At 42.8% G+C, this 13,263-nt stretch overlaps 2 protein-coding genes across 4 annotated transcripts in view; both read left to right on the top strand.

Moving 5' to 3' along the window:
* The window catches only part of mta2 (metastasis associated 1 family, member 2), a 38,183-nt gene extending 32,674 nt beyond the window's left edge, over window positions 1–5,509 (top strand). The window contains exons 16-19 of one of the 3 annotated variants that reach the window (XM_084043648.1): window positions 323–456; window positions 1,646–1,791; window positions 2,479–2,563; window positions 2,818–2,954. In XM_084043648.1, coding sequence (XP_083899774.1) covers window positions 323–456; window positions 1,646–1,791; window positions 2,479–2,521 — 323 coding nt within the window. In that variant the 3' untranslated portion in view covers window positions 2,522–2,563; window positions 2,818–2,954. Of the gene's footprint in view, window positions 1–322; window positions 457–1,645; window positions 1,792–2,478; window positions 2,564–2,817 lie in introns of all 3 variants that reach the window. The other 2 variants (XM_084043647.1, XM_084043646.1) reach the window with 2 other exon arrangements.
* A 1,749-nt stretch (window positions 5,510–7,258) lies between these two features.
* LOC311034385 (uncharacterized protein) lies at window positions 7,259–9,286 on the top strand (the record flags this gene model as incomplete). Its single annotated transcript, XM_084042266.1, has 2 exons — window positions 7,259–7,267; window positions 8,357–9,286. 2 exons carry the CDS (start codon window positions 7,259–7,261, stop codon window positions 9,284–9,286), a joined length of 939 nt encoding a protein of 312 aa, XP_083898392.1.
* Between the last annotated feature and the right edge of the window lie 3,977 nt (window positions 9,287–13,263).

Here is a 13,263-nt window from a genome sequence, read left to right as displayed (position 1 = left end):
ACATTATGACTAACTTAAGTCAGTTATAAAGTGTCATTAAAACACTTTATAACTAAGTTATATCGTAGTCATAATGTGCTGTTCCGCTTAACTCATAATGTGCTTATAATACTTCATAAACCTTGCTAGAAGTTGTTATGCATAATAAACATTTATTACGAGTGTTATGAAGCCTTATGAGTGCATTATAATGTATCATAGACCCGACCTTAAGTAAAGTGTTACCGGCGTGTCTTCTTATAATGCCTCCTACTAATACACTTGTGACATTCAAATACATCTTCAAGTGCTATGGGATTTTGACTGATCGTTTCCCTTCCAGCCATCTCAGCCCCTCTGAAGCTGAAGGCCCCACGGGGAGCCCCCACACCCATCAATCGTAACCAGGCCAACCAGCCTCGCAGTGGGCCCGGCCTGCTGGGGAAGAGGCCCTTTGACAACAACGTTAGTATTCCGGTAGGCCAGTGGTTCTCAAACTTTTTTCATGTCAAGGACTCCCACATTGATGTGTATTATGCCCAGGGGTGCACATAACTGGTGCGCAGGTGCGCATGCGCACCCAAAATAAAAAATGAGCACCACATCAGACGACGCGAGGCGATTTTGCGCACCAACAGCTGGGACAGGAATTTCCAAGCTTTTATTTTTTAGCAAAACTAAAAAATAAAAGAGGCTAGGATACTTCCTGAAGCCACAATCACGCTAAAGCACCCGTCGGCCCCATGTACAGCCAGTAGGCGCAGGGGGAGAGATGCATGCTGCACGTGATTGAGTGTCTCGCATCGCCTCGCATTGCCCCGCTGCGTGCACGCAGCCAGCAGCGGCTGTTAGAGGCACTCGTCCCCGATGATGAACGCACTGTGATGGTGCAAAATATGCAGCGAACGTCCCAATCTCGCGGATAAAAGCAGCGCAGCACAGGGCACCAACCTTGGGGGCTTCACCAAACTGTGTGAGAGAAAAAAAAACGGCGAAAATCGGCGGAATTTGCAAGCAGAGTGTCCTTTTTTTTTCTTTCTCTCGCGCAGCTCCCCCCACCCCCGTTGACAAAACTGTCGGCGATACCGTGCTGACTCCCCCCCCCCCCCCCCCCCCCCGTTGACAAAATGGGACGGGACCATTTATTTGTTGCGCACCAAGTCACATCTCCAGGTGCTCTTCTGAGCACCAGACCTAAAAAGTTATGTGCACCCCTGATTATGCCGCCGACCCCCATCTGAAAATGTTTTTTGCCAGGGACTCCCTGAAGAGAAGATTTGTGTAAAAATGTTTTCAGTACTTTCAAGATTTAAGAAAAAAAAAGTAAAAAAATAGCAGATGTACAAGCTCGCAGCGTGGCGCGAAGTGACGTGCTGTGAGCTTGTATACTGTATCTGCACATTTTTTAATAGCCAAAGTTTAAAATATGGATAAAGTGGTTAAAATGATTGTGATGCTGCTGTATTAACACATTTTACACTGTATCCCACTTTCACCACTGCACTAGGCACCAAATACCTGTTTAATGCAAAAGCAACTCATGAGCACTCAGTGTGCATTCTCAGTGCACATATACACTGTATGTACCATTATGTGTAGACGCATGCTCTGGTTTGGAAATGACGCCTCTCTCAATGGAGTTTCTCACCATCTCATTTGCTCACAGGCCGCCGGGGTCCCTTTCTCGGCCAATGGTAGGCCATTCTCGTCGGGGGGCTTGAGGACCACCTCGCAGACGGTCATCAAGCGTCAGAAAGTCAACCAGGGAGACGCGCCCAACCCCGTGGTGTTTGTGGCTACAAAAGACACCAGGTAAACAAAGACTTTTTATAACCTCAGCCAAGCAGGTAATGGTTTCACCGTGTCTATCTGTTTGTTATGCGTATATCTTGAGCAGTTCAGAGTGGACTTGCACAAAACCTGGTAGGAAGCTTGGTCCTGGGCCGAGAAAGAGCGCCTTAACTGTACACGCATCGCAAAAAAGAGGCGTGCTAGAGAACTGGATTTTCGCATACAGTGGGTCAGTGTAGAGAAGCAGCCAGGAAACCAAGGGCAGAGGAGAGACCTGCGAGAAAAGACCAATCGGATTTGAACCCGAGTCCTCCCGCTCACAGGGAGCATAATATACACTGTACACTAAATAACTGAGCCACCAGGCACCCCAAAATGCACACAATTTCCAACAGATTAACATAACACCACAATGCTTTGAAAAAGGGTTTATTATAGGCCCAGGAAGAACTCATGATTATATTGGCCAAAAGGGAACGTGGAGCCAGAAGCACCACAACATCTTATAAACTGACACCTTGGTTTGGGATCTGTGCTCTACTGAGCACATAATAGTATGTAATGCACTTTTTGTTTAAACAAACAAAACAAAACAAAAACTCCCCAAACTTACGTCTAATAGAAATATCTGAGCTATGATTTATGAAGCATCAAGATGAACCTAGACCACACATCTTTTATTATAATTTTTATTACTGTTTTCATCAGGATGGGGGACAATTATTTTAACACTTGGAAGTGGCACACCTAGAGACTGCCCCTTTCAACAGAGCAGAACATGACAAACATCTATGTAAGCATTCAAAACAAGTGTTATTATTTACATTGTGGTGAAAACCAGGACAATTCTGTAGTGAATGTTGAAAACCGGCAAATGTTTTGTGTTTTAGAGAAATTTGTCGGGACTCCGGGGGGGGGGGCGGGGGGGGGGCACCCAGCTTGAACCTGGAACAATCCCGGCCAAACCTGATGCAGGGTGGCATTCTAAGAATTTTTTTAGCAAACCGTTTTTTCACGTCTGACGTTCCCGTCTTGTCTCCCAACCAGGGCTCTGAGGAAACACTTAACCCAGTCAGAGATGCGGCGAGCAGCCAGGAAACCTCACCTCCCGGTCCGCATCAAGTTGCCCCCGCCCCCCAGAGTCCTGGCCATGCCCCTGCTGCCCTCCAGCACCAGCGAACCCATCGTCCTGGAGGACTGAGCGAGGACAGGCCGCACCAGAAAAGGGTCTCAATAGGACATGGGGGAGGCGGAGTTCTTGTGTGGGATTGGGGGGGTGGGTGGGTGAGTGGGTGGGGGGTGGGGGGCACTGTGCTCAGGCCATCACTTACTAGGCTGCACAGCATGCCATACAAGTAGTCTTTCTTTTCTCTCTCCCCCCCCCACCCCCTCTCTGTTTTTTTTGCTTTTCTGTTACTCCACCCCCCCCCCCCCCCCCCCCCCCCGAAGGTTGACATGCCCAACACACACATACAGGCTCTTGGATGAGTGTACATTTCCATGACATTGAATAAAAATGCCACTTGTAGACATATGAACATGCCTCAACTCTTTCTAATACACACGCACGCACACACACACACCCACACACACACACACACACACACACACACACACACACACTCTCTCTCTCAAACTTTGGGCTTTGTAGTATTTTATTCTGGTTCCCTTAATTATTTTGCTCCCCCTTTTTTTTTAATGGCAGATATTTTTAATTGTGTAATTTAATTCAAGATATTTCTCATCCTGAAACAATGGTGATAAAGCACACTTTATTCCTCCCCCCTTACAGTTCTGTCTTTATTTGTTGTAAATATTAGCAACATTCATGACGCCTCTTTGTAGAGAACGGGGGGAGGTGGGGCGGCTGTAAATGGGAGAGTGATATGGGAGAGCTCAATCAGGCATCGAGACTATTTTTAGCATGTTTATTTATATGGCAAGACCTAGGCCCTGATGAACTTGTCTTGAATTTTAACATCGGTCTTCAAGGTCATACATTATGCCTAATTTATGCTCTGTCGTACCACTGTGTCACGCGCTGAAAATAGCTGATATGCAAGCTCACAGCACGTCATGTACGTGATGTGAGCATGTATATGGGCAATTTTTATGTGGCATGACACTGTTGTGCGACAAGGCGATAAATCAAGCTTTAGTATGAGCCATCCATCAGGCATTTACGTCTTCACTTTAGCATTTGGGGGTCTTTACCTCGCCTGTGCTCCCAAATTGACACTCATGCAATGACGTGTCCCTCTTTGAGCCCGTCACACCCAGCAGGGATAAGAGTTGATAACGGCTACAGACCTCCTTATTAACTCTGTCACCCCCTACAGCCCTGACCCCCCCCCCTTCCCCTCACCAGAAGTGGGTGTCACAGTAGTGTTCGTCTAACTCTGTTTACTAGTCGATTGTTGTCGCAATCAAGCCGAGTCCCGTCTCTATCTCTTCCTTTTCACGATTGTCACGCTTTTTCTCGCCATTTTAGCCCATTAGGAGAGAGAAACCTTCTGGATCCTTCTCTGTGGGGGGGGGGGGGGGGGGGGGGGCTACGCCTGATGTTTAAAAGATGGGGGTTCTGACTACAGTTTGAATGCAACGGCTTTGAATTATTGACCATATTCACACGGTGGCAAATTTGTTCTTACTTCATACTCGGGGTGAGTATAAAGTGATCGACAAATGGCCGTTGTGTGAATATGGTCAATTGAGAAGAGAGCAGCTGTGGAGTTCTATATGTTGACTGGGTAGGAAGTATCCTCATGTGTAGGTTTGAAGGAAATTCAAACGAATGAGGTAAACCCTGATCTAACTGACGTACAGAATGAATACAGTCTGCTCTGATATACTGTTTCATGACAGAAGTGAAGGAATCCAAATCAAGCCATAATGTAGAGGTTTCAAAACTCCACTCATCTTTACCTGCGAGGCGACGCTAGATTCTTCTGACTTTAGGCCACAACATTAATGACAATGTACTGGTTGGCTTCTGGTATGAATGAAACTGGCAAAATGTCACTGGCCCGTTGACAGATTATGTTAATACCGCAGCAATATATAATGTCTGGCACATTTGCAGAAGTCATGTTTCTGATTGTGTTGAGTATGATTATGATGTGAAAGGAATCTCCAGTTGCGTCTCAACTTATGGGTTGATTTGGTTTGATTCTTTATACTTTCCTCCCCTTTGTATTGTTATGAAAGGGTGAGCACATAAAATCAGTGCTTAATTGGATTATTATAATTCCTCAGTTGCCCTGAGGCAAGGTGAGTTGTCACAGCCAGTAAAGGGTCACCTGGTGGATTTATATGCAAGTTTGGTCCCAATGTGGGCTTTTGTAATGTTTCTTAAAACAATAAATTGAAGTGTTAAATTCGTAGCAAATAATGATCAGAGAAAAAAATGGCCTATTGGAAACTTCAGTGTTTTTTCTTTCTTTTTTTTCCTTTTTTATAAAATCTAAATTGTGTAATTACTGCTCCATTGTGGAGAGGGTTAAAATAACTGTACTTGTGAAACGTTGATCTCCATAGGATGCATTTGGGATGGGGAGGGCTTGTTCATTTGACCCGTGGGATAGAATCAAAGGGCAAGGGATTAGAATTTTGTATGTCGGAGAGAGAAACGCTACAATTAAAACTTTTTTTCTCAACTGTTTTTTATTCCAATGTCTCTGTATCCTTTAATGTATCTTGATAAGAAAAGAAATAAAGATTTTTTTTCTTTGTTGTCTCACTTGGACTACCTGTTTATTCCCCCCCTCTATGCAAGGTGATGATTTTGTGAATTCCACATTCAGATTTGTATTTAAGTTATAGCCCCTTGAGATGCAGCATCTCATATTCGAGGCGGTCAGGTCCCATAAAAATATGAACAACAGACATGGATACATACAATACACGTATACAGATACATTCATGCATACACAGATGGCTTGCTCACCCACTCCCAACTACCACACCATCAGCTGTTAAACAACCGAAGAGAAAGAAGGGTAGTAGTACAAATAAATCTGTGGATATATTCCTACGAGTAAAGTCAGTTTAGAAGCATAAACAAGTTGTATCAAGATGTGAATATAGGAAAGTCATGAAGCGACAGAAGGACGCAATGGATCTAAGAGATAGAGGGAGATCATTCCAATCAGATGGAGCTTTGTAGCAGAATGACCTTCGTCCAAATTATTTAGATGTGTGGGGGCAACAAAGTAAGGATAATGCAGGTCACATTGTGATGACTGATGAGATTGTGTGTATTTGGTCTATACAATTGAGGTATTTAAGCAGATGCTCTTATCCATAGCGGTATCCTTATAAGCAAAGTAAATCAGTCTAAATATAGTGTGAAAGGTGTCACTTCCACATGAGCTCTAGTCTAAACCTCTTCTCATAATCCCAAATGTATCTCAAATGGAAATATACAAATCGTTTTGGAGGCTGCAAATAAGACTACATAAATAATTTGTTTATTCACATTCAGTGGGATTATTCCTTTTAACAGACAGCATTTAATTAAATTGTTTAAGTGTGATGTTTACTTGTGGCTGAGGTGGGTGTGAATTAACACTTTAGTTGATCTGGCCTATGATCCCAGGCCTCTTTAACACATCCTCATCCAGGATGTGTATTGGGTCTGTAGCTAATTGAAATGATTAAATCCTAATGACATTTTAATAAAGACACCGCCTATTGGTACAGAAATCAAACTAAATTGACTCGTTAACATCCAGCGTTGCCATGTCCTCTTATTATAAGCGACATTGGGCTTATTTTTCTGTAAAGTTGCTTGTAAATATTGGTAGTTGCGGGTTGAGTTTTTTTGGACATGTTTCTTATTTTGGGCTTGCTTTCTAAAAGCTTAAAACAGTGGTTCTCAAACATTTTCTTGTCAAATCAATGTATTTGTCCACGGACCCCCCCCCCCCTGCCCCAATCTAAAAGTGTTTTGTGACCCCTGTACCAGATGAATATTAAAATGTTTCATTTTTCCCCCAAGATTTTTTCCAAAATAGCAGATATACAAGCTCACAATGCATCGCGAGGTGTTGTGAGCTTGTAGATTGGCTATTTTCAAATATCCAACGCTCATGTGGTCTTGGATCATCACAGTCGCTTCTTTTGGGCTTGTTTTCATAGACCTAGTTGCTTATTTCTTTTGCAATATCTGGCAACACTGTTTGTTAACAATGTTTGTTAACAACGTGCTGCCTTTACTAGGACGTGATTGGCTTATATGAATGTCCGTCTACTCCACAGCTTTTAAAAGCAAGGCGGCAGGTGCTATGATTTTACAGTTCTCAGTTTGCTTGTGACTCTCAAAGCAGGTGTGTTTGGGACCGTGATGCCAGCATAATAATACACATTTATTTTATTTTACACGTTTTGATTCCTTCTAATTTCGACGTTGCTTGAGGCTCTGGATCTGGTTGCGTGTGATCAGCCTTACACAGCATTCTGTCTGCGACTATTACATACTTTTCCAGTCATGCTTGAGGTAAGTGAGAAAGATGCTGACTTTTTTTGTTTTATTTTTCAAGTTGGCCATGTTTACCTGTATGCCTAAACTCTTAAAATGAATTATTAACAAACCATTCCTAATGTCAACCAGCTGAACGCTAGCCTAACCATTACCGACCAATTTATATATATATATGTATATGTTTAAAAAAAAAATCTATTTAGGCTATTGGTTGATTGGAAGAAATGTGCGACCCACTGGAAACGTTTTTAGGAGCCTCTGGGTTAGGTTATCTCTTTGCAGAGTAGGCTATTCTGCAGTGGTGGAAAAGTTACTATTTTTTTTTTTTACTTCAGTAACAGTATCAATACTGCAATATAGAAATACTCTGTTACAAATAGAAGTCAGGAATTCTAAATTTGCTTGAGTAAAAGTGCATAAGTATTCTGAAGTAAAAGTACTCATTTTGCAAAGTGTCCCATTTCACAACCAAATGTATAGAAATGCTTTGAAAATAGCTTAAATGTGCATAGTAGGCAATGAATAGAATCAGTCAAATTGATTGCTTATGAAGACAGGCAGGCTATTCTCTGTTCTGCTTTGATTGAGTTGATTAGCACATTGTGTAGGCCTACATTTGTGTTTGTAGCAAGTAAAGGGATAAGACTGCATTAGAACAGGCGTATGACGTCTCAAACCATTTGCGCACATTGACATGTTACAGCCTTTGTTTGGTATACTTTATAGCCTGTCACTGAGTGTTAGGTGGCCTTTGATAATATAATGCTGTCACGTAACCTTTCCATACCATAGCTTTTGCTGAAATGATGCCACTGAGTAAAACTTATGCCAAGTCTAGTGTCCTGCTAGGAGGAGATTCATTTTATTTGTCCAAGATATTGGATAAGCAGAATATCAATCTAAAATTGTGTCTCTTCATGTAGTCAGATTTTAAATGTGTCAGATTTTGCTAGGGTGTTCAACTAAATAATTGGTTGACCAATAGTCATAAGTACTAGGAATTTGACTATTGATTAGTTGGAATTGTGTATATAGACCAGCATTTCCTTGTGAAATTACAGTATCTATAAAAAAAAGATACCTAAAATCTCTGTCCACATACAGACCAGCAGTGATGCTCTGTTCCTGCCAACCTATCAAGAGGAGATGGTGGACAAACTGCTGTCCTGTGAGACCTCAGATGGAGATGTTGGACTCGGTCTTTCTCTCTCAGAGGGCCTGCTGCCTCTCATAGAGCCTTCCAGACCGCCGCTCATCCCTTGGGTCTGCTCCACCCGCTACAAAACAGAGTTGTGCACCACCTACGCATCAACAGGCCTCTGTACGTATGCCGAGCGCTGCCAGTTTGCCCACGGCCTGCACGAGCTCCACGTTCCCTTCTGCCACCCCAAGTACAAGACGGAGCTGTGCCACAGCTACCACGCAGTGGGCACCTGTGCCTATGGCTCCCGCTGCCTGTTCGTCCACAGCCCCACGGAGCAGCGGCCTGCCTCCCGCCGCCGTCCAAGAAACATCCCCTCCCGTGACTTTGGGGTTGGCTGTAGCCTGGAGGCACCTGAAAGCATTGAGAAGTCTCCATCTACGCCTGGATCACCGGCCAAGGAGAGGAAGCTTCGCGGAGCCCTGTGCCGCACCTTCACCGCCTTCGGTTTCTGCGTCTACGGCACCCGCTGCCGCTTCCAACACTGCCTCCCCAGCAAGTTCAACAGCACTGACCTCAGCCAGAGTCCAGGAGAAGCCCTCTCCCCTCTGAGCAGCGTAGCCGTGTCACAAAGTAATATGCTTGGTGTGCCTTCTTCCCCGTTTTCCCCCACCTCCCCCACCTGGTCCTTCACCTCCTCCTCTCCACCCTCTCCTACGGACTCGCCCCTCAACACCCCGCCTGTGGAACCCATGGCCCACAATGCCTTCACCTTCTCCAGTCAGCACCTGAATGATCTGCTGCTGCCCTTGGCCCTACAACTCAAGCGAATGGAGAGCAGTCAGGCCATGGCAGCCAGCACTCGACACATCTGGGAAAATAGATCAGTGTAGCCTTACCGGGGAATACATGTTTGGTTCTTCATGCGTGCAGTGGTCTCTTCTCTTTGTGTAACTGTAGAACCGGATTTCCAGAAGTGGCATACTGTACCCGTTTCCTGTTCAGTTTCCCATAGCTTTATTTGCTATTGAAAATAAACCAGAACAGGAAATGGGTTTGCCACCTTCTGGAAGCCTGAGACTACAGTTATGCGAATAGTCTATTGCTTCTATTTCACTTGAAACTCTTGCTGCTGCTTTTCCTGCTTGAGGAAATATTTATCAAACTTAATGTAAGCATGAGGATTTTTTACATGTTTTGTTTTATTTGAGTATATAAGCACTCTATTTTATTATTTTTTATTTTATGGTTTTATATTTTTATGCTTTAATCTTCAGATGGCATATACGGCAGGCAGTAAAGCAATAACGATCAGATGTGTGTACATGTACATTTGGTAAATGGTGCATTTATATAGCGCTTTACAATGTGCATATATCCAGTTGTTTAAAAACGAGCAGAAGGTATGGGAACAAGTCCCTACCTGGACACTTGCAGAACATGCTGCCTGACTCATCATCACACCACATACATATCTGGGACAACGGATCACTGGGAATGGTTGCATTAACTTAAGCACCGTGAGTTTTTTGGTTTGGTTTTTCACTACTTTTAACGTTATGGTTTATTAAGATGGGAGTGTAGAGAGTTGGGGACACACTTTTGTCTTTCCTGAGATGGTCAACTCTGGCTCAGTGCAAAAATGACTGATGACCTTCCACATTTTGCTGTGTGATTTCAGCGTGTTAAACCTGGCTATACGTCCCTGGTCTCTCAAACTCCCTCATTCAGAACTGGCTGAGTCACCAGACACCCCAGGGTGTGTTTATTTAGGGGAGATATAGATGTAAATGTTTTGCTCCTAAATTTCTGAACTTTTCCTCACCCTCCATGTAAACTGTTAAAGTTTAAATTTGTATTTTTTTTATATGTTGGGCTGTCTGACGTCCCTTAGAACAGGTTCAGTTGAGTCTGGGACAAGTTTTAATAACATTTTAACTGTTGTGTATTGTAGTTATGTAACTAATTACTAAGAAGGCTTGTTATGTAACTAATCAACTAATACGGCCTGTTCCAATGTCAAATCTTGAATAAAACTTATTTCATTTTAATCCTTTTTGTCATGCTTTGGAAAATGAAGAAAACATTGGCTTGTGCTGTATGACCTTTTAGCAACAAATTCGATTAACACCTTCATTTAGCGCTCAAACTTTGCTCAGGTATGGGAACTATTTCAGAACATGTTGCACATATCGGCGCTTCAACACAAATGAAGGCAATCCACTCCTGACAGAAATGTATTTGCTGCTTGAATTTTTCTACTTCATCTACATTAGTTTGTAGTTTCTAATTGGGTTATCGCTTTTCACCACCATTTTCGTGGCCAGTCAGTTTAGCCGGGGCCTTGACTCAAACCTGCTGTTTCCCAGGCGACCTGCAAATACCGGCACAAAGGACATGCCAAGTCTCATACAGTTTCATCCTGAGTAGATTAATCTATGGTTTCCCCTCCTGCTCAGCTGCCCCACTATGTCCATGTGGATGGGAGGGATTTGCCCTGACAGCGTCCAGCTTCCTCGCTGTACGCACCTTTGCCTTGCAACGACAGAGCCCGCCTTGCTCACCAGCCTGTTTTGTAAGCCTCCCATGTGCTGTTGTGACCCCCGCCGGCATTCAATCCCAAAGATGTACATTTTGTTATTCTGATATATAGTATTAATTGCCACTAGTGTATCTAGCTTGCAGATTGGCTATTTTAACCAAAAGTTTTGGTGTAGAGGGGAATAAAGTGTGGACCCATAGGGTAGGCCTATTATATCTGTATATAAATGTCCAGTTTAACTGGTTAAACTGAAAAGACATTTTCACAGGTTACAAATTTCATCAAATTGATTGATTGATGTACTTTATTTAGTAAGACATGAGAACAACAGTACATGGAAGTACAAATTCACAATACGAGGTCTACTAAACTGGAAGACTCATAAAAGCACTGAGCTTGTTTCAAATGAGTTCCCCATGCACACAAATCATGGTGACATATAAGAGACAGACAGTTATACACAACTACTATAGAATGTCATACAATCAGTTTACAGGTTACTGGTATAAAGAGTGAGAAATATGTACAAAAGAAGGAGAGGGGGGGGGGGTAGGTAAGGTTAGGACTTAGACAGGGGCCATTTTCCAATTGCAGCCTCCTGAAGGTGTATCTATCAGGGGAGGGAACTGCACAAAGATCAGCTTGTGTTACAATTTTGTCTGCCCATTTATTTGTTAACTGTACCTGTTAAAAAGGCCAGGACATAATGGGTGTATGTATCTTTAAATGCTCAGGTTACTATAGTAACAGGTAGTGACGTAGTCACGTTACGTGATTCAGCCCGGGAAGAATGGGGGCGTGTCCTCCAGCTCTCTGTTCTTCAAGCTAAAAGTTACGTTGAAACTATCCGAGTATTACCTCAGTTTATAATTGTCTGACAGTCCAGTATATGTTCACACGTTTTATAAGTCCATGACAAAAAGTAAGTGCATGCATGGTTATTGTATTGTTGTGTGTATATGCCTGGTTATACCCCATGCATGTTGTGTAAGAAGATGTAAAACCATATACCCGACGTCATTTGTATAATGTTCATATGTGGCTGGATGAGCTAACTTGGTGCTTTGCTAACCATTTCTTTATGACACGAGAAGTGCTGTATCGCCGTTATGGTGCCTGTAAAGTGACCAAATTCGTATTGTTCATTCAGTGTTGTATTTGTTTGGTGAACGTCATTCTCTGCTGCCCCCTCATTTAGCCACCAGGGGTAGTTATTTTCCCGTTTATAACTGGACAGTTCGTTCATGACTGGAAAGTGAATTACATCATTTGATGTCAACTATAAGCTTCTGTCCAAGTATGAAAAGAAATACTGTTAATGTTTACAGATGTTCTTGATTTAATACTGAGTAGAGCTAAGGTGTGATTTGTTACCATTGTATAACTTGCATACTCATTGTGACTGCAGTGTGGTAATTTGTTATTCCCTATGTTAATTGTCAAGGTGCCAGTAACTAATTATAGCGTTTTCTGTTTGTTACTGCAGAACTGCTGTTGATAACACTGTGGAATACTGGAATTTAATACACTTACAAGAAAGGGATTCATGTCTCCTCCTCGTCCATTCATTGCACCATGACTGATGCACCATCTTGGCTATTGCTAACACACATAAGAACCAGTCCTTGGTCTATCCCTCATTAACAGTACCCCTGTATGAGTGATTGGATGACATTGGTATCCCAACCTGAAAATGTGTTTTCAGTTGTCCCGGTCAACTAAATACAACTTTAAGTGGTTAAGCCTCTTCAAATATCTCTTTTGCGAGCGTAATGAAGTGGAAGGGTGTCGGGTTCCAATGATAACCCCACTGTGTCCTGCCTGGGCTGGCGCTTGTATCAAAGTGCCTTTGAGCCAGGCATTATGACCAGCTGTACCAATGCAAAGACCAATATCCTAAAAAATGTGCTTACTGTGATTGCTATTCATTTTTGTTGAGTTGGATATGTTTTTTGTATGGTATTTACTTGACCTTGTCGATATCTGTAATACTGATATAGTGTCAGCAACAGTGTTCTGTGATTAATGTAAATGGGTCCTGTACTGTAGGTAGGTGGATAGACAGATTGTTGCTACATGTCGCCCTCTGGTGGCTGAATGCCTTCATGCTCTAACTCTTGACATCAAATTTGAACTGAAATTATAAAGCACATTCAAATAAAGTTGTGTGGGTGCCATTTCCACAACTGGCAACTTATTTTAAAACTAGATTACAGAACAGTTGTATGTGGATTCAGGAAAAATAATTTTGTCAGTAAATAAAAGGAGTTTCCTTAAATATGGTGATATAGCCTACCATGTCTCACCCCCTGTTTCCTGAGAGGTAAA

The sequence above is a fragment of the Gymnoscopelus microlampas genome, assembly GCF_963454915.1.
Source record: "Gymnoscopelus microlampas genome assembly, chromosome: 19".
NCBI classification, from domain to species: Eukaryota; Metazoa; Chordata; class Actinopteri; order Myctophiformes; family Myctophidae; genus Gymnoscopelus; species Gymnoscopelus microlampas.
This window is presented reverse-complemented; position numbering and strand designations above follow the sequence as displayed.